This window comes from Strongylocentrotus purpuratus, unplaced genomic scaffold, assembly GCF_000002235.5.
Source record: "Strongylocentrotus purpuratus isolate Spur 01 unplaced genomic scaffold, Spur_5.0 spur5_scaffold_10, whole genome shotgun sequence".
NCBI classification, from domain to species: domain Eukaryota; kingdom Metazoa; phylum Echinodermata; class Echinoidea; order Camarodonta; family Strongylocentrotidae; genus Strongylocentrotus; species Strongylocentrotus purpuratus.
Genome location: NW_022145595.1, coordinates 12,667,697 through 12,688,123, shown reverse-complemented (window position 1 = coordinate 12,688,123; position 20,427 = coordinate 12,667,697). Strand labels below are relative to the sequence as shown.

Here is a 20,427-nt window from a genome sequence, read left to right as displayed (position 1 = left end):
AGCCCCCCCCCCCCCCCCCCCAGTACAGTAAGGGTTAAGCATGATCTCAAGTTCAGTGATAAATGCAGACTGTTATTAGCAGTTCATGCCTCCACCACCAATGGTGTCGCTGAAGGTTATGTTTTTCTCCTGAGCTCAATTGTCATAGTTCTTCATTCATAGAGCATATCAAATTAAAATTATTAAAATGACAAGCCTTATTTAATCAAAATAGTATCTCAGGTGCATGCTTGGTTTGACCGATTCTCTGCGCTCTGGTTGATATATTTTCTTTATCGTTCATTAATGCTATTTTGCTAAGATTCAGGCTCTATCCATACCACCCTCCATGTCAGTGAAAACTTAAGTGGTTCTTCTTCGTCTCAAAGATACTTGACACCTTGTAAGTTCAAAGGTCATGGAGTTCAATCTATCCCATGCTATCTTGTGTGATGCTGCATGCATGCAGACCGCTTCACTCTCTTCTACATCTCATGTAGCGAATGCTTCATTTAAACTATTACATTAAGATGGGAAATAATATAGTCAGTTAAATACAAAATAGACTTCTTCTTCTTCTTCTCCTTCTTCTTCTTCTTCTTCTTCTTCTTCTTCTTCTTCTTCTTCTTCTTCTTTCTTCCTCTTCCTCTTCTTCCTTTTCCTCTTCTTCCTTTTCCTCTTCCTCTTCCTCTTCCTCTTCCTCTTCCTCTTCCTCTTCCTCTTCCTCTTCCTCTTCCTCGTCCTCGTCCTCGTCCTCTTCCTCGTCCTCGTCCTCGTCCTCGTCCTCGTCCTCTTCCTCTTCCTCGTCCTCTTCTCCTTCCTCTTCTTCTTCTCCTTCCTCTTCTTCTTCTCCTCCTCCTTCTTTTTCTTCTTCTTCTTGTACTTCTTCTTCTTCTTCTTCTTCTTCTTCTTCTTCTTCCTCTTCTTCTTCTTCTTCTTCTTCTTCTTCTTCTTCTTCTTCTTTTCCTCCTCCTCCTCCTCCTCCTCCTCCTCCTCCTCCTCCTCCCCCTCCTCCTCCTCCTCCTCCCCCTCCTCCTCCTCCTCCTCCTCCTCCTCCTCCTCCTCCTCCTCCTCCTCCTCCTCCTCCTCCCCTCCCCTCCTCCTCCTCCTCCTCCTCCTCCTCCTCCTCCTCCTCCTCCTCCTCCTCCTCCCTCCTCCCTCCTCCTCCTCCCTCCTCCTCTTCCTCCTCCTCCTCCCCCCTCCCCTCCTTCTTCTTCTCCTCCTTTCCTTCTCCTTCTCCTTCTGAATTTCTCTGCAAGCATTTATCATTAGATTTGCTGATGAGTTTCTTTCAAGCAATGTTGAATGTCTATCACTTCTTCATGACAGATCCTGATGTGTGGATCAATCAATAGAGTTGTGTTTTCTTGTACAGTTGTACTTGTCTGGACCTCACTACAAGACATTTCTATTACATCTTCTTAGTTTTGTATGTTCTGTGGATGGTATAGTCAGCAGAGTGTACCTGTAGTACTACCTTTTGAGTAGTTGTAGACTATGGCATTCATTCTAGCTATGTGCTAGTATACAAATGATGCACAGGTTTGAGTGCGTCGGTAGGGATTGTGTGCACAAGGTACCTTTGAATGGTTTTAGACCAAATTCAAAGGTATCGCGTGCACACAATTCCACCGACCCACAAATTAAACCTGTGCATCATCTGTTTTATAAGATGGGGCCCAAAAAATTGTCAAAAATACAAAATGTTGTTATTTATATATGCATATATGCATCCGGTAATTACCGGACGCATGATTTTTTTTACTGGACGCATGATTTTTAACTTATCATGAAATTTGAAGAAAAAAAAAATTGTAGATTTTTTAATATTTTTTAAACAGATTATAATTATCAAAAAACATGAAAAACAAATAATTATCACCAAATAAAAATTATTAAAAAAATAAAAAAATAAAAAAAAAATAATGAGAATTATTAAAAAAAAAGGATATCAGTGGTATCGATCGCCGATATCGCGTGCATCCAGTAAAAATAATTACATGGTAATTGACCAATCAGATTGCGGGGATTCTTCTACTCATCATATAATATTCCTTTCTCTGCCTGTTTAGTCTGTTCTCGAAACATTGATGACAAATTTCAGTGACAGGTGTACAAAGTCTATAGACATGATTCGTTTCTAAATCTTCTTGAAAAATGAAAACAGTAACTTGACTTAGGAGGGTTCTGAATTTCTCTACAAGCATTTATCATTAGATGTGCTGATGTGCGTCTTCCAAACTATGTTGAATGTCTATTTTTCTTTGTAGCATATCCTGATTTTGTGATCAGACAGTAGCGTTATCATGCTTTCTTGCATATTTTTCTCATCTGGATCTCACTACGAGACATTTCTATTACATCTTCTTAGTTTTTGATGTACTGCGGATAGTAGTGTCAGCTGAGTTTACCTGTAGTTGTAGACTATGACGTTCATTTCAGCTATGTGCTAGAATCCGTTTTTCTGCTTGTCTTGTCTGTTCTGGAAACTTGATGAAAAATTTTAATGACCGGTGTACATATACTGTACACATGATTCTATGGCTAAAATTTCTTGAAGTTGTGGAGTAGTTCACGTTTATATTTCATTCTTCTTCATCCTTATTCAGTAATCCCATTCTGAATAGACTCATGCTTCATTTTAGTAGTTTTTGTACACTCTTTTTGCAGATTAGAAAAGTGTAATGTGTATGTAGCAAACTCAAGTAGAATATACAATCAGGAAATTTGTGTTGAATATTTGTAACGAGTACCTCGATATATATGAAGGCCCAGCTTTAACAGACTACCACTGCCTTGAAGAGAGCATTGTCACAAAATCTCAGGATGTATCAGGGTTGAACACTCTCACTATCAGTCTGTTTGATTTCTAATTTTGTACATCTATATTTCTTGTATCTTCTATTTCTTCTTAAAGAATAGAATAAAAAAAGAATATTGTTATCAAAATGCCTTCATAAAAGTAATGTGATGATCTACACATCTGTTACATGTACATTTGCATGACGATAGCTTATTACTTGGGTATTACTGTGCCAGTGAGTGCAAATGTAAATTATCATTCAGATTAATGTAGGAAAAGCTGATAGAAAGGAAATTTTTGAGAGTTTTGTTCCACTCATTAACAGTTGTGCTGTATAATGGGGGCAATATTTTCTCAGATAAATGCAGTTAACTCTCCATAAGTCAAATCTTTCGGGACCACAAAAAATAATTCGATTGATATCAAAATTTGAGTTGGGAATTGTAAAGAACACATGGTTTTCATAGATTAGTTTGTTTTTAAATTGATTTGACTACATTGAGTTATACAAAGTAAACTTTAGTTGACTATTTCTTTCTGATGATGTTGTAGGGGATGGTGTAGATGCAGAAGACCTTGCCGAGAGGATGCAGAGGTTATCAGGAGACAGCCTGGAACAGGAGGCTAAGCTTGGCAGTGGGTCAAAGGTCAGTCTAAAATACAACCATGTTTATGAGAAATTAGACTTTCTGTGATATTCTTTTTTTCATGGAGGCCAAACCCGCCATTAACATATCATTATTTAGCAACCCTTGTAAAGCCAGGGTCATAAAATCGTCATGTATCAAATAGTTTTACCAGAATATGTGGTTCATGTATTGTGTCATACTGAAAATATTATCATGGACATCAGAGCTATTACTTTTTTGACAAGTGAAGGAAGATATTGATGAAATCTGCTCAAATTAGTTATGAATAGAATAACATTCGTGTCCCTACTGATTTATGTCAAAATTTAAGTCTATGAAAGCAGAAAACTAGGTTGATTTTTACAATTATTTCACTGTTTTATAATTCTTTCTTTTTAAAAACCAGACGCCAAGTGACATGTATGGGGATGGTGATGGTGCTGCAGCGTTTGATGCCATCGTAGCAGCAGGTCCAGTGGAGGTGGAGAATAGAGGGAAAGAAGAGGACACAAGATCAGCAACACCTTACACTATATCACAAGAAGATGGTGAGTACATGTATATGGGTCATTCGTTGATGTTGTGGCAAAAAATATGACGGTGTCCATGTAACATTGGTATCAGACCTTCTACTACACGTGGAAGATGAATTATCGGTTAGAAGATTTGTATGCAGTGGATATATCAATATAGTAGTGCCCTGCCAGAATCGTTCCAGTTTTAGTTGTTTTTCTTCAAAATCTTTGCTTTATACACATTTCTCTTTTTACCAGCGTTACATGGACGCCATATTCATATAACATTACCTGAACTTTGGGTCCATAATATTGATTCACCGTGAAGCTTGAGTAGTTCTGAAGATAGTTTCAACTCTAATCAATCAACCTCTTCATTTAAATTTGAGTTCATCGATACATTTGTATAAATAAAGATAATCTTCTATTGGTACACATATTACAAGAAATATATCACAACTTTGATCATATATGGCTTAAAAATGCATTGGAATTGATTTCGTAAACTGAGTGTTATGAAAACTACGATATCATAGCACAGACTTGTCATTATAACTTACATATTCGTTTGGAATGATAAGATAGTGCCCTCCTGACCAGTCATCTGTTTGGCGCTAGAGTTTGAATCAACTCTTTACCTCTCACTCTCTAACTCTCTCTCTCTCTCTCTCTCTTTCTCTTTCTCTCTATCCCTCTCAAAACATCTTACCATCTCTTTTCATTTTCCCTGACGCTACCAGATACCAATGGTCTCGTCAGCCAAGCCATCATCACAGGCAAGTTTGAGATCGCCGTAGAGCTCTGTCTCCATGACAACCGTATGGCTGATGCAATCCTCCTAGCCATCACAGGGGGTCCTGAACTCTTGGCCAAGACACAGCGTAAATACTTCCAGAAGACAAAGAGCGATATCTCTAGGGTAAGTGCAATAGCTGAAGACGGGAAGTTATGGAGAACCTGTGTCTCAAGTTCCATTTCATTGTCGCCCCAACAGCCGCCAAGCTATGGGAAACAGATAGATTGATAGATAGATAGATCGATCGATTGATAGATAGACAGACAGATAGATAGATAGAAGTGCATGAGATCAAGTGTATTGTAATAGCGTGATATTAAAGAGGCCTGTTCATTTTGTAGTGAGTCCACAGGTAAATTGATAGCCAGAAAGTGTACTGACATCCGATTTGTTATTCTCTATAGTGTTGTCATATGATTAACTTTGATTTGTTGAACAAAATAAATGTCATCATTTTGTGCTGTGGAGTTGTCCTTTCTATTATCACAAAACTTTTTAGATTGCATTTTGTTCTACATCACTCTTAGTTAACTCCCCCCCCCCCCCCAAAAAAAGGAGTTTTTGACATTACCTTGTTAAATAGAAATCCTATATTTATTATTTGTTAGTTTCTTTCAAGAGTTCAATATTATGTATGTGTGTGACTTCACAAATATTCATTTCCTAACACTTAAAACATACCAAATGAGAAGACATCTTTTTTGTGCAGTAAAACTTGTATTTTCACAAATGAAAGTTCCAATATCCAGTTTTTGCACCAGTTTGTCTGGTATCATATTTATATGTCATATATTTGAAATCACTTGATGTGGAACAGCACACCATTTCATGTTTCATTTCTTCCCCTCCTTTACAGTTAATATCGTCCATTGTGACTAAAGATGTACGCGATCTGGTTCAGAACACGGAGCTGGAGAATTGGAAGGAGGCCCTCACAGCTCTGCTGACGTACAGTCAACCTAAAGAGTTCTCATCATTATGTGGTAAGATTCTCTCTTATCTTTAGCAAATCTGTACCTCTCTCTGTTCAATTCCCTCCCATTTCTTTCGTTTTTTCTTGTATTTTGTTTTTGTTTTTTGTAATATAGTTGTAATTAAAACTATTTTGAAGTATGTATTTTACAGTAGATGTAACCTTATTGCATGAGTAATTTGATAGTGCACGACAAATTTGCTGTTTGGAAAATTCGATACTTTGATTTTTATTTTCAGTTTACACCTGTGAGGTCAGACAAAATGCACACTCATCAAGTTACCTACAAATTTTATCAAATTTATTCAGAATGAAAGCTAGAGATAATTTCAAATTAATATTCCCTGAAGTCTTTACCATTCCTTTGTACACAATCTCTTGTCCATTTTAGGACATTGCATTTGTATTTGTATATGATTTTAACCTTTAAGGTTTACAGGAATGATTTTCGAGATATGTATCTATATGTATTTGTGATTAATATTTTATGTAACATTGAATGGCATTGAGTGGGAACCAAGGGTTTCATGAAATACCCTCAAAGCAAGTGTGTATATCCTTGTGTCCAACAAAAGAAAAGCCATTCATCATTATCATCAATTTTCACCTTTACATCCCAATGTTTTTTGTATTAATTTGCCCATTAAACAAAGAGAGAGAGAAAAAAACTATTTTATCCTTACCTAAGTATTTTGCAAGGGCTGTGCTCATATATACTACCCATGTCTTAGCCTGTGCATATTTCAACCATAGTGAACCTTATTCACCCCAGACCATGAGGAATTGAAAATTTACTGCTCAAAGCGCAAGATATTTTATGGGGAGTGTTTCACAAAAATTAAGTTCGACTTTAAGTTGTACTTAACTATGGCAGGCCATTCATGCCACTGTTTGCTCTCACCGTTTACTGGCACTGGTCTCTCGAGGGACGTACAAATCATGGTTACAAATCTACAGAATTTACATTTTTTGATAATTCATTATTGAAGGAAAAAATATGTAAAGATCATAATCATGAAAGCAACCAGTGACATGAATGGCCTGCCATAGTTAAATCCAACTTACAGTCGATCTTAGTCTTTGTGAAATGCCCCCTTGGTCAGCTCTAAACCCTTCATACAAGTAATATTTTTTATGACCTTTGATCCTTACAGATATCTTGGGTCAGAGGTTAGAGACTGAGGGTAATGGTAAACTAGCAGCTCAGGCCTGTTTGTGCTACATCTGCTCTGGTAGCGTAGACAAGCTAGTATCATGCTGGGCTCAAGTCAATCATGCTGCTACATCTCCTATGTCACTACAGGTACAAAACAGCTGGATTACAAGTCTAACTAATTTTTTTTTGAAAATCTCTGTCGATTATTATTTAGCATTGTATATACTTTTTTATTCCTAAATAATGTCTGTTTGTTTGATGATTAGTTTGTAATGGTCTACATTTTGACAATGATATAAATATAGAAATACCACAAATATTTGTGGCATTGTTTTCTAATTGAATTAGGTTTAAATCCAGCTTTGAAATATATTTACTTATAACGACTGATCCTTATTCTATATGAACCCTACAGAAACACTTCTAAGATTGAGCGGTATTTTCATTGCAAAATTATAAAGTACAACCAGGTTTATTTCCATAGTTTGACCTTTGACATTTGCAGGACCTTGTAGAAAAGGTAGTGACCCTTCGGAAGGCGATCGAGCTGAAGCTTGGCTACGCCCCAGAGATCTCGTCACCCATCTTGGCCAGCAGACTGACAGAGTATGCTCATTTACTAGCATCTCAGGGCAACCTTGATACAGCTATGAACTACCTCGGACAGTCCCGGGAGGTAAGTAGGATATATATTCATTGATTCATTCCATGTGAGTTTGTCAGCTCTCCGTCTTGGCCCACTAACTGACTCAAGTTCCCGGTTCGAAACTGAGTCAAGTCTTTCGGATGGTGACGTTAAAGATGAAGTTGAGTTCTGGTCATGCGATTGCATTGTGAAAGAAACGGTGTGGAATCGACTAGAAAAGGTGGATCATCTAGCAAATAAGAATTTGTGTGTATTGCAAGGTTCTGGAAACATCAAAATGATAAGAAATTTGGTCAAGTCTTGGTAAAGTTACAAACACTGTACACAGAAAGATGTATATGGGACTACACGAACACGTGGCGTAAAAATCCTACCCCCGAGTTTTACGATGTAACGTGACATATTTAAAATATAAAGGCATTTGAAGAGCCATGCTTTTCAGGGAACATGTCTTATCTGATGTTCTTCCACACTTGCATAATAAGAATGTTAATGCTCACAAATTATTTTTCACCTCTTCCCAGAACTCAACTTTCTCTTTAAAGGTCGATCCCCAGACGTAAATACTCGTATCTGATTGATACACGCCCGTAAAAACTCGATTACACACACACACATTGTCAAATATACTCTTTTTTGTTCGCGTCAGCTCTTGTAGGATTTAGTGGGGTACAAGTGTGATTTTCTCAGTGATATTTAAGTATTTTTTTAGTTTATCAGAGCTATTTTGGAGCTTTCCGTAGCTCAATCGCTCACCGCTTTCATGTATAAAAATTTCCCTGGTTCATTCATTCATTTATTCATCCATCCATATAGTCAGTCGATACCTCAATACTGCTCTTAATTACCCAGGGGAAAAAAACCATCTGAAATTAGAAGAAGATCAATCTGTTGGTAGAAACATTAATTCATTCATTTATTCTTTTACATTCTTTTATACATGTTACCATGCTATTTTAAAGATGAGACTCATATATATTTTTTTACACTTTCGCTCTCTCTCTCTCTCTCCCCCCCCCCCCCCCCCCTTTCTCCCTCCCCCCCCCCCCCCCTCTCTCTCTCTCTCTCTCCCTCTCCCTCTCTCTCTCCCTCTCTCTCTTTCTCTCTCTCTCTCTCTCTCTCTCTCCCTCTCTCTCTCCAGGCCAAGATTGTAGAATTAAAGGACAGGCTACACAAAGCACAGAGTGGAGACAGTGGAACCCAGTCGCCATGGAAGCAAGTCAGCGTTCAATCCCAACCAGCTGCTCAACAACCATCAAATGCTGTAAGTTCTTCCACCAGTACTACATATTATATCCCGCATACTAAGAATCTTGCAATCTGATTGGTCTAAACAAGGTCACATGACCAATGATAGATGGTACTATCTCCCTGCGATAGGAATTTTGTACAGTAATTTTTTGCTGCTGCCCCACGTGCCCATTGAATAAGCATAGCAAAGTAGGCTATGCGAAATGTCAATGTCAAATGAGCGTGCATCAACTATATAACATGATATGCATGTTGTGCTTTGTAAAATCTAGCTGAAGCTAAACTGTCTGCTGAATCAGTTCTTTTAATTATGTAAAATTCACTTTAAATAGACCTTATTGCCGATGTGGGATATAAAAAAAATATTAACCTCATTTACTCGGGCAATGGATACACACTATCATCGCCAAGGTGATCTCGGGGCTACTATCATCCTGAGCCGAACCGAGAGATGATGGTAGCCCCGAGATCACCGAGGCGATGATAGTTTGTACCATTACCCTCATAGTCGATTAATATTTGCTTACTATACAATTACTGAGGAGAGAGGAGGTGGATAGCAAGTACATTTAGATGTTCAACCTACAAAAGGTTGTCTAAAAGTGGTCTATGACGTATTTAAATAGACTGTAGAATTCTAGGTACAAAAATCTGTGACACAGGCGCTTGGTATAAATGAGTTGCCTCGGCGGACCTACAAACCTACAAAAGGTTGCCTGAAAGTATTATATGACATATTCAAATAAAGTTTTAAATTCTAATTTCCCTGTACAGGAAAGTTAGATGTGAAATAAATTAAAAGACAACTAGTAATCTTCTAAAATGGATGATTCTAGTGGATGTTTCGGGGGTAGTTGGAAAGACAGTGAGACTTGCATGTGTCTTTTGTATAGACTTAACCCTTACTGTACTGGGGGGGGGGGGCCTGGGAGGCCCCCCCCTCGACATTTTCGGAGATCGCGCCGCAACCGCTTGGAATTTTGAATTGTCGTTTCATGACTTTTTTCCCTCAAGTCTTGCGCACATTTTGATACCATTTTCGTCAAAATCGGATATACCTGTAAGGTGTTACATAACAATTAGTATGCGCATGTCAATCAAAAAAGTGCTATAATTGCATATATTCATGTACAAGCAGAAATGTGAAGATATGAATTGATATAAAATTGCTTTTATATGTTTCTCAGAGTAACTTGATGTATTCCAGAACAAAAGAATACATTAGAAATAAAACAATAGATATAATAAGAAATAAAAAACAATAAAATACATAAGAAAATAAATAGTAGAAAATCGCATCAAATTTGCATAAATTATCATTATTAATTACATCAAATAACTATTTTGTGTTAGAAAAGAAGTTTCATATGAATAATGAGTTTCAACATTCAAAAAGTGGAGTCTGACAATTTTTGTAATGATTCTAGTTCCCTAAATATAGTTCCTGATTTGATATATATGAATGCATAATGTGCATATTCATAATTTATGCAAATTAACCTATGCATTTTCAAATATCATAAAAATAATGAAACCTCATGAATTTGAGATGAAGGAAACATTAATTCAATACATTTTCAAGATTCTTCACATGTCTATGTACAAATATGTAGCATTTTCTGTAAAATGCATATTAATTAGGCTATAACGACAAAAATTTGCATATTAGGAAAAAACTAATTATCCCATCTTGTTCCTTACGTAAATATCTACAAATATGCAAATTTCCGTGTTCATCGGACATTCGACGGCCGAGATCATAGGGGGGGGGGGCCTCCCAGGCCCCCCCCCCCCCCCAGTCAGAGGGTGCTCAAAATAGCCCAGTACAGTAAGGGTTAATGGATTAATTGATCATGAAGATGTGCCATGATCTTGATTTCATATGACTTCTGAAAAGCCCCAAAGGATTATCTGTTTTTATCATATTTGCATGTAAGCCTTTAAATTCCATAATCTGGTCATAGCCTGGTTTTAAGTTGTGTGGTGGTCTTGGCCTAAAAAACAAAAATCTGTGACACATGCGCTTGGTATAAATGAGTTGCCTCGGCGGGCTCGCTGTCTCATCCAACTTTCTCTAGGGAGTAAATTCCTTCCAAACAACAACAGTGTCGAGCAGTTCCTTCTACAATTCACAGGTCACATCCAGGCTTCAGAGAAACACCTACCCTGCCCAAGGACAACAACAACCCCAACAGCCACAGCAGCCACAACAGCCACAGCAGAATGTCAACCAGGCAACGTATGCTCCCACTCAGGCAACAGCAGCAACATCAGCCACCACCACAACACAATCCAATATGAGAATGAAGGCGGGTGGTGCCAGGAAGTATCCCTCGTATCCTCAGACCGGTATGCAGCAGTATTACTCGCGGGAGGTACCTGGAGGGACCAACCCAGGACAGGTTGGTCAGCAGCCATCACAGTTCCCGACACCGGGGTACGTCCAAGCGCCAACCAGCACCGCGCCTACATCCCAACCTGGTGGCTTCTACAATCCCATGGACTACGGGGCACAGAATCCAGCAGTCTCTCAGCCCACAGCCACGCCCGGTCGTGGTGGGTACCCCCAACAGCCTCAACCAGCAGTGTCCTCTGCTCCTAGCCAGTATGCACCACCTGCTCCACCATCAAATCAATCCATGGAAACCATCAACGCCACCAAGGCATGGAACGATCCTCCGCTTCTCAAACCTAAAGCAGTAAGTCGTTTTATCAGGGGGGGGGGGGTGTTTCACAGAGACTAAGATAGACTTTAAGTTGGACTTAACTATGGCAGGCTGTTTATGCCACTAGTTGCTCTTACCATTGGTCTCAATATACCAGTTCGTAGATACAATCTGAGCACGCGCAGATAAAGGTCACTTGAACAAAATTGTAAAACCCACTGAGACTAATACTGGATATATGCTCCGGACATGCTCATGAAAGTTATGTAATCATTATTCATGCATGCACCTGGGATGCATTCTATTGAACACAGGTGGAAGTAATCCTTTCAAGAGGGCAAACAAAGAATCACCTTCATGACTTTAGATGTGATTGTTCCAAAAGACACAAAGTTGGATTTATCTATGTTTAAAAGATATGTGGATATTTGGGGTCATATGACCAACGTGCTAACTACGAATTGGTCTATTATCATCAGTAGATAATATTTTTTCCTTCAATAATGAACTATCAAAAAAGGTAAATTCTGTAGATTTGTGACCATTATCTTTATGTCCCTTGAGAGACTAATGCTAGTAAATGGTGAGAGCAAACAGTGGCATGAACAGCCTGCCATAGTTAAGTCCAACTTAAGGTCGATCTTAACCTTTGTGAAACACTCCCCAGTTGTATGATTAGCAACATACAGTTTCACAGCTGCTTGAAAGCGATACTTACATCACCGGAAGTTGTCCCGATTGAAGCATTTCATCTTAAATGGCTCCCTCTCATAGAGATTGTACATGGGAGTTTACTATTTGGAGCAACATGACTTAACCTTTGACCCATCTTGCGTATGCGTTGGTGCAAGTGCCACAACTATCTTTCTCCATACACCATGGACATGTTGAAAGAGAATATTCGTTTGTATGTATTTCATTTGTCATAGCCTTTGGTCGTTATCTCATAAATGAACAGATGCCTTGTGCATCATAATTGGAGATTGAATGCTCTTAACTCTGAATCTGAATGATGTATTTAGAACTGGCATAAATTTTAAAGTGGTACATAGCTTAACTACAGGGCTGGACACTTAACAGGTGCCCTGGGAACACGGGCGCCCACATTCTACGCCCGTACTCACTAAATTGTACAATTAGTGCATAGGGCTCATGTATTCAGAATCTAGAAATCTAGACCTGCTTCCAAAAAAGTAATTTGTGGACCCCTGCCGTATTAGCATTTTTGATGCAAGCGGGTTAGTGCTACTCTTATTTTGGAGCAATTATTCTTACTTTTTGGCCCTTGAACTAATGTGATGGATCCCAGAGTTTTTTCTTTTGTCAAAATTTCTGTGTAAAAAGTATGCAAAATGACTGTATTCCTAATTTTGGCTTGAAGGCTTCCTTACATTTGCTAACGCTTCCTAATGTTTGAAATTATCGTTACCGGCCGGATACAAGCGCCATTTTTGGTACAGGGCTTCCTTAGGTCCTACTGAACGATATTAGGGTAGGAGCCTGGTACGCTTGATATTTTTTTATAACCCCATTTCTCTTTTTCTCCCCTACCAGCAACCCAGTGCGTACGTACCACCACAGCCTATCACTGCCCCTATCATGGGTGCTCCAGTGGAGGAGGCACAGCAAGCCTACCAACAGCCTACTGGCTATCAGCAACAGCAATCTCAACAATACAACCAACAACAAAAGCAGGTACAGCAAGAAGTGAGTGGTCATTGTGGTATACTAACCAATGCAAACAAAACTGTAATCACTATGAACTTGACGGACAAAGAAAGCGGACAGAATATACAGTTCCTCAGGTAGACAAAGGAACGTCCCTTCAGGTAGACAAAGTAACATCCCTTCACTGCTATTATGTAAAAATGTGTAGAACAGGTGTCACATGCATATTCACCTGTTTTACACATTTTTACATAATAGCAGTGAAGGGTTGTTCCTTTGTCTACCTGAGGAACTGTATATTTTGTCCGCTTTCTTTGTCTGTTATGTTCATAGTGAATGTAAAGGCTTGTTCAGACATGATGTAGGAAACCCGCTGGGTGGTATTCTCCAAAGCGGACTAACTTTAGTCCATGGTTTAATGCACCGACTAAGTATGGAATGCCAAGAGTCCATATGAATATGTTTTTTGAATAATTTAATCTGTCACTAAATTGAAATAAAATTGAAATATTTTGTGATAATATAGTTAAGTATAACAATACAACTATGAAATAATTATGTTATCATGGTAATTTAGGGACATATCAAATTATTCAAAAATATATTTATATGGACACTTGGCATTCCCTACTTAGTCAGAGGATTAAACTGTGGACTAAAGTTAGTCCACTTTCAAGAATACCACCCGCTGTGTTTTATTTCATGATGACATAAAGTGTCACACACTTCACATTTCTGTACCTTATAACACAGAGCTCAGTGAACACGCCCAAGTCCTTAGTTTCATGCAGTTGCAATTCATTAACACGTTTAAAAAATGTGGTGGCTTTTTTTGCGGCAGTTCACTGCGCCATGTCTGAATAAGCCTCAATGTGACTTCCTAACATCAGTTTATCAGCTGCCGTTAAAAAAAAAACTCATTGCCTGCTTTGGTCGATCAATGGAACAAACACTGCATTGCCACAGTTGACTTTTGTCACACTTGCAGTATTAGGGACTTTTAGATCAGCACAACGAAAACGTGGATTGCTACGATCGACGTCCTTTTAATGCACTGCCTTGAATGGACGTCACGTGTCAGTCCACGCAAATCTAAAAGTCCCTAATGTGAACGAAGGGGAGCCCTATGTCTGCGCACCTCACATTGCACTTGAAATTAACAAGGATTTTCAATTGTATTTCCCCTGCACTTGATCTGATCTGATCTTATTCTTGATATTCTAGAAAGTAAGTGTGCCAAAGATTTTGTCACAATTCGAAAAAAACTGTCATTTTCACAAGGAGAGGCGGCGGTGTCATTTTGACATTATAAAAACGAAGGTTCCCATGTCTGCCCACTCATTCACTTTACCCGCAGTTCTGAATTTTTGACGTGAAAGATAGCAGTTCAAGAAAAAGGGGTTGTTTTGGGGTTAGATCCATAGTACATAAGAGATCAACAAAGTTAGGGTAAAACGGTGCTGCTGATAATTTGATGTTGGCACGGTTGCATTCAGGTATAACTTGCATTCAATCTTGATACTTTTTACTAACTTCCTTTCTACAGTTAATAGACCCTTTTGTTTTTTTGCATTTTCCTTGTCCCATTGATATCCTAGAAATTGGTATTGAATTGATACTTGCTTGCCATCGTATTTACCTTGTCATAATCTCATCCTTGATGACTTTTATAACATGGCAACTTTTAATTCAAGTTTGATTTCTTTAAAAAAAAAAATTCTGCCTTGCTCACTGGATGTTTAGCTAACTCTCATAATTCTTTACTTAATTTCAAGTGTATCTTTTTATGGAATTGCTTTAACAATGTATTCTTTCAAAAAACCTAATCTTTAACAATGTTATTTTCACTAATATCTACTCTCATCTTTTGGAATGCTATTTTGGTTACTTTTGCACTTCAATCCATTGATTTTTTCAAGGAAAATAAACTGCACATCACTTTGCTGTATTTACTCAAATATTGAACTATGCCTAGAGAAAGAAAGGAATTGCAAAATCAGATATTTTTGTAGAGGGTCTGTCTTATATACAAAGGTAATGACAGTTCAAAAATCGTGCTAAAGACTTCACTTGCTCATATGTATCAAAAGTCTGCCCATGAGTTGAAATCTGAAAAACATCAATTTAACAATAACAGCCACTTTATTCTCATTCTAAAAGGGATTCTTAAGTGTGTCATGGACCAAGATAGAAGAAACGAACATAGAGATCTGATGCAGAGACCAGTTTTTATGAAAGCTGTTACCATTGTTCTCAAACAGAAAGATAAACCCAGTATTTTAACTTGCCGAAACATTCATGCAAACAGATTGCACTTTTATATACTTATGATTAAAAGAAGCCTTTTCAGAAATACATGAATGATACACAGCATAATATGGTCTTCTATCATTCTTGCATTAACTAATGTTGCATTATCCACTAATTTGCTACCCAATTTATCATTATCCATCAAATTGTGTGATTTAATTGCAGCTTATTTGAAGGGGGAAATGCAGATAAAAAAAGAAATTTGTGGTGTAAATCTGTTACTAATTCACAGCATTATAATGCTTTCACATGCTAAATACACTATGAACATGATGGACAAAGAAAGAGGACAAAATATACAGTTCCTCATTCTACCCTCAACAATTGCTGTGGTAGACAAAGGAACATCTCTTCACTGCTATTATGTAAAAATGTGTAGAACAGGTGTCACATGCACATTCACCTGTTCTACTTATTTTTACATAATAGCAGTTAAGGGATATTCCTTTCTTGTCTACCGCAGCAACTGTTGAGGGTAGAATGAGGAACTGTATATTTTGTCCTCTTTCTTTGTCCATCACATTCATAGTGATAGCCTCTACTGAGGAAACTACTGCGTTTTAACACAAAGTACATGCTTCATTTTTTTCTTCTCATCATTTTCTCTCACCAATAACAGCAGTATGTACAACAGCAACTTCATGCCCCTCAAGATGTGAGTTTATAATGCCTGCTAACACTTCATGCAGCTTAATATTTTTTAAATGTATATATATGCCTTACCATCCTAACCCTATTCAGAGCTGCCAACCATTTCGTTTTTGCCAGAATTACTCCCGTTTTTTCCTCCAAATTACGGTATTACGATACGTTTTTTCTTCATAAAATACTTCTTCTTTTTTTTCCTTTTTTTTACATACCGTACGTCAAACAACTGCACTAAAATGGTGATTTGATCACAAATTCAATAGAAACTAATTTTAAAACATACTTGAAGAGAAAAATATTCTCAAAAAGAATGAAATGTTGATAACACCAAAATAACCACCCCAAAAAATACCTGCTTGTCTGGAAAAAACAGCATGAGGAATGAACATTTCTGCATTAGAAATGTGCCGTGCGTGGTTGTAAGTTTCGTTTTTATGAATTCCCTTTTTTTGCCATCATGATTCCTTTTTTTGGTCGCACAAGGTTGGCAGCTCTTTTTGACTCACACGGTATGGTCCTGGTCATGAAAGAAAAATGGAAGCAGTGTGTGCAGATTTTTTTGGCCCTTTCTACACCTGCATCTGGTATATTTGCCAGGGCTCAGAATCATATTTTATTGAGCAAAATCACCAAATGTGGAAGGATTGTCCTAAAAGGGTTTTGTTTTGTTATTGTTCATTGTCTTGTTTTTGTTTCCATGATTCTGAAGCAGGGCTTCAAACTATATAACTTTTATTGATTGTATTTACTCTTTTGTAGGTCTCCAGTTCAAAACTTTTTGTCAGCAATGAAAATATACGAGAAATTATATAACTCATTAAAACTTTTTTTTGTTTGTACATATACATAACAAAACTTTTATCAGCCATGAAAATCTATGAATATGTGAGTTATTATTTAAAGTATTGAGTTTATTTACTTTTTTTTGTAGGTGTACAGTTCTAAACTTTTTTGTCAACAATGAAAATATACAAGAAATTATATAACTCATAATAACTTTATTATTTATTTTTTGTACATCTACATAACAAAACTTTTGTCAGCAATGAAAGTATATGAATGTATGAGAAATTATTATACTCATAATGACTTTATTAATGTGTTTTTGTATGTATACAGTTCAATTTTTTTTGTCAGCAATGAAAATATTAAGATGAATGATATAACTCGTAAAACCTTCTTTTTATTCCAGACTGCACCTGCCAAAGCTCCACAGCAGGCCCCAGAGAAACCTAAAGCACCTCTGCCAGCTGAGCATCAAGTTCTCTGTGATACATTCAATGCTCTAGCACAAAGATGTGGGGCTTCCCCTTCAGTCAATGCTGTAAGTTCTAATACCCCTAGGGGCAGTATAAATCATGAGTACCATTTCCACTCCTCCTGTTTTCTATTTCGTAAAGCGCGTAGAGACATGCAAGTATGCCTATGTGTTTTGCGCTATACAAAAACGTTTAATTATTATTGTTATTACAATTGAAGATAACTTCTGCTCTAGTAACTGAGTTGAATTAAACAGAGTTGAATTCAGAGTATTTTTTTTATTGTGGAGGAGGGGGAGGGCTATTTCAGAGTCACAGAAAGATGAAAAGGAAGCATATAATGCAGTTTTATATGATCTGTTTAATTGTAGTCTCAGTTAAGAGACACTGCTTTTAAATTGAAATGTAGTTCGTAAAACATGAATGAACATTGAGTAATTTTAAGTTATTTAATGTCACAAATATTATTACCAACCCTTCCTATTTTGGGTCTTCAAGTAATACTGTTTTAACCCCTAGATTCCACTCTTTCTCTAAAATATTTTTTGTGAAAAGTATACAAATAGACTGTATTCCTAATTTTGCCTTGAGAGATTCCTATTTTTTGCTGTAAAATGTTGGCAGGTATGCAATTGTAATGTGTCCCCTACCAAGCATTAAATGTGTGTCTTTACAGTGTTTGAAATTTGCCTTGTATTACACCATTACACATTTGTTTTAAAAAATCGAGATTTGGGCCCTTTTTTATGAAACTTGTTATCGGTAAGAAGTTACCATAAGTGTTATAAGCTACTGAAAACCTAGCATATGATTGGCTGTGAGCAAATTTGTCATGGATCTGTGGCAGTGGATATTGATAACAAGTGATATGAAACAGTGGCCCTGTTTAGAATTGGATAGATTAGTTCAAGGCTGCACAAACCTCTGATAATGAATCAACAATAATAATTATAACTATTCTGATATTTTTTTTTAAATTTTCACAGCAAATGAAGAGGAAACTAGAGGATGTTCACAGAAAGTTGGAAGTTTTATACGACAAGCTGAGGGAAGGAATGGTGAGTTTGCATCGCTTTCGTCATGTACTTTATAAAGATAATGTGCAATTACAGAAAAAATTGGAATATCAGATTAATTACTGTAGCTGAATGTTTATAATTTTTAAATTTCAAGTTCAGTTTATTTCACATCCAATAAAAAAAACTTACAGCAATATAACATTCAAATACAATAATATAAAATGCAATATATATAAAATATGATATGAACAAGTACAACAACAACAGTAACACTAAAAATAATTAATGGGTGGAGTAGGGATGTGAGGGGACCAGAAAAAGCCAATGGCCTATCTAGGCTGGTCCCGTTTTTTCTACTACCCCATAAGTAAAATCTTCAGTAATTAAAAGCAAAACATTAGAAACTATAGATATGGATATTAATATAGATAAAGGAGGCAAGTTCCGACTCTCAAAGGACAAATTACATTATTTTGCGAGCACTTCTCGATCAATATGAAGTACGGTAGTATTATTGTACATTTGTAAATGACTTCCACTTTCAGTACTTAACCTGCTGACATTGGACTAATAATAATAATAATAATAATAATATTTAGTTTTTATATAGCGCTTAATACAATGTCTCTAAGCGCTTTACAAATATACCAGTACCCCGGTCATTGGATTCAGTGCTTGCCAGCACACACTGTGTGCACAATCTCCACTCCCTGGGGAGCATTCCAGCCAGGCGTTACTTGACGCTCAAAAACTGTTTGACCAACAATGACGGTTCATCCTACCGGGTACCATTTAACACCTGGGTGGATAGTAGCAAGTGCAGGTTAATATCTTGCCAAAGAATATTAGTGCCATGTCGGGATTCGAACCCTCGACCTTCGCATCTCCAGTCAAGCGCCTTAAACCACCCGACCACGACCCTCCCAATTATGTTTGTATGTTATGTCCTGTTCTTCTACAGCTCTCAAACATGATTCTTCAAGGTCTCCACGAGATCGCTCAGGCCATAGGGACCTTCAACTACCAGCACGGTCTAGGAGTCCACACGCGTCTGGTCAGCAGTGGCAACTTCTCTGAAATCAGTGCCTTCATGCCGGGCCTCAAGGTCCTCATGCAGCTGGCCACGCAGCTCAGAGTATGAACAATTAAGCCTCGATCAGATATGACTTGGCAAAACCACAGCAGATTTTTTATGACGTAAATTGTATTGTAGTACACTTCTCATTTCTGTATCCTTACAACACAGAGCTCAGTCAATACGTGCAGGGGGGTGTTTCACAAAGATCCTAAGTTGAACTTATCTCTAAGTTGGACTTAAAACTTATGGAAAGCTGTTAGCATCATTGAACAAAAAATTGTAAAAATTATTTTAAAAGGCATGAAATGTTGATTCAAATCATTCATATTTTCTATTATCTTGGGAGATTTCATGTTCTTGATGTGGAATTCATGAAAAGTCTAAAATACTTGAATTTTGCTTTTGAATGTATTTCATTATTAGGCTACAAATGGCTCTCCATAATATTTAAGTCCGACTTAGAGTTAAGTTTGACTTAGAGTCTTTGTGCAACACCCCCCTGGACTTTCTTTTGAGCACAGTTGATGTTCATCGACACTTTTAGAAAAAAACGTGGCTGCATTTTGGGGTCCTTTTACTGCGTCCTAATGAACGAGCCTTTAGAGAGCTAACCGTACTCAGTGAAATGAACTTATGGATTGGGGACTCAGTGTCTAGGTTAGGACCTACAGGTTTTAATCATGGAGAAATATAGTGATATATAGACAAGATGTATTTCTGACCTTCTAAATATACATACTTTGGCTTTACCATTATAGTAATAATAACTCAGTCGGTAGAGCAGTGGTCTCGTAATCCGGTGACCTGGGTTCAAAACCAAGGCGATGCGCTAGTGCCCTTTGGTAAGGCATTAATCCTCACCACCAGGTCCCCTCGGAGAGGACCTAAAGCCGTCGGCCGTCTGGTTGCTTACTTACAAGCATTTATCCTTTCTTAGCAGTCGGGTAAAATAACCACCACCAGGAATTAAAAATGCAACTGCCATTATATATGGTTTGTTTTGCCTCTGGTTTTGACAAGTATGAAAGTTC

General features: G+C 37.5%; 1 protein-coding gene across 9 annotated transcripts in view; it reads left to right on the top strand.

The window, feature by feature from the left end:
* Window positions 1-19,535, top strand: part of LOC576151 (protein transport protein Sec31A) — a 31,090-nt gene extending 11,555 nt beyond the window's left edge. Inside the window, exons 11-23 of one of the 9 annotated variants that reach the window (XM_030979539.1) lie at window positions 3,335-3,429; window positions 3,818-3,959; window positions 4,667-4,845; window positions 5,579-5,705; window positions 6,850-6,998; window positions 7,357-7,527; window positions 8,639-8,761; window positions 10,827-11,447; window positions 12,969-13,121; window positions 16,012-16,047; window positions 17,233-17,364; window positions 18,286-18,357; window positions 19,280-19,535. In XM_030979539.1, coding sequence (XP_030835399.1) covers window positions 3,335-3,429; window positions 3,818-3,959; window positions 4,667-4,845; window positions 5,579-5,705; window positions 6,850-6,998; window positions 7,357-7,527; window positions 8,639-8,761; window positions 10,827-11,447; window positions 12,969-13,121; window positions 16,012-16,047; window positions 17,233-17,364; window positions 18,286-18,357; window positions 19,280-19,459 — 2,180 coding nt within the window. In that variant the 3' untranslated portion in view covers window positions 19,460-19,535. The remainder of the gene's footprint in view (window positions 1-3,334; window positions 3,430-3,817; window positions 3,960-4,666; window positions 4,846-5,578; window positions 5,706-6,849; window positions 6,999-7,356; window positions 7,528-8,638; window positions 8,762-10,826; window positions 11,448-12,968; window positions 13,122-16,011; window positions 16,048-17,232; window positions 17,365-18,285; window positions 18,358-19,279) is intronic. The other 8 variants (XM_030979547.1, XM_030979541.1, XM_030979546.1 and 5 more) reach the window with 8 other exon arrangements.
* The last annotated feature ends 892 nt before the right edge of the window (window positions 19,536-20,427 follow it).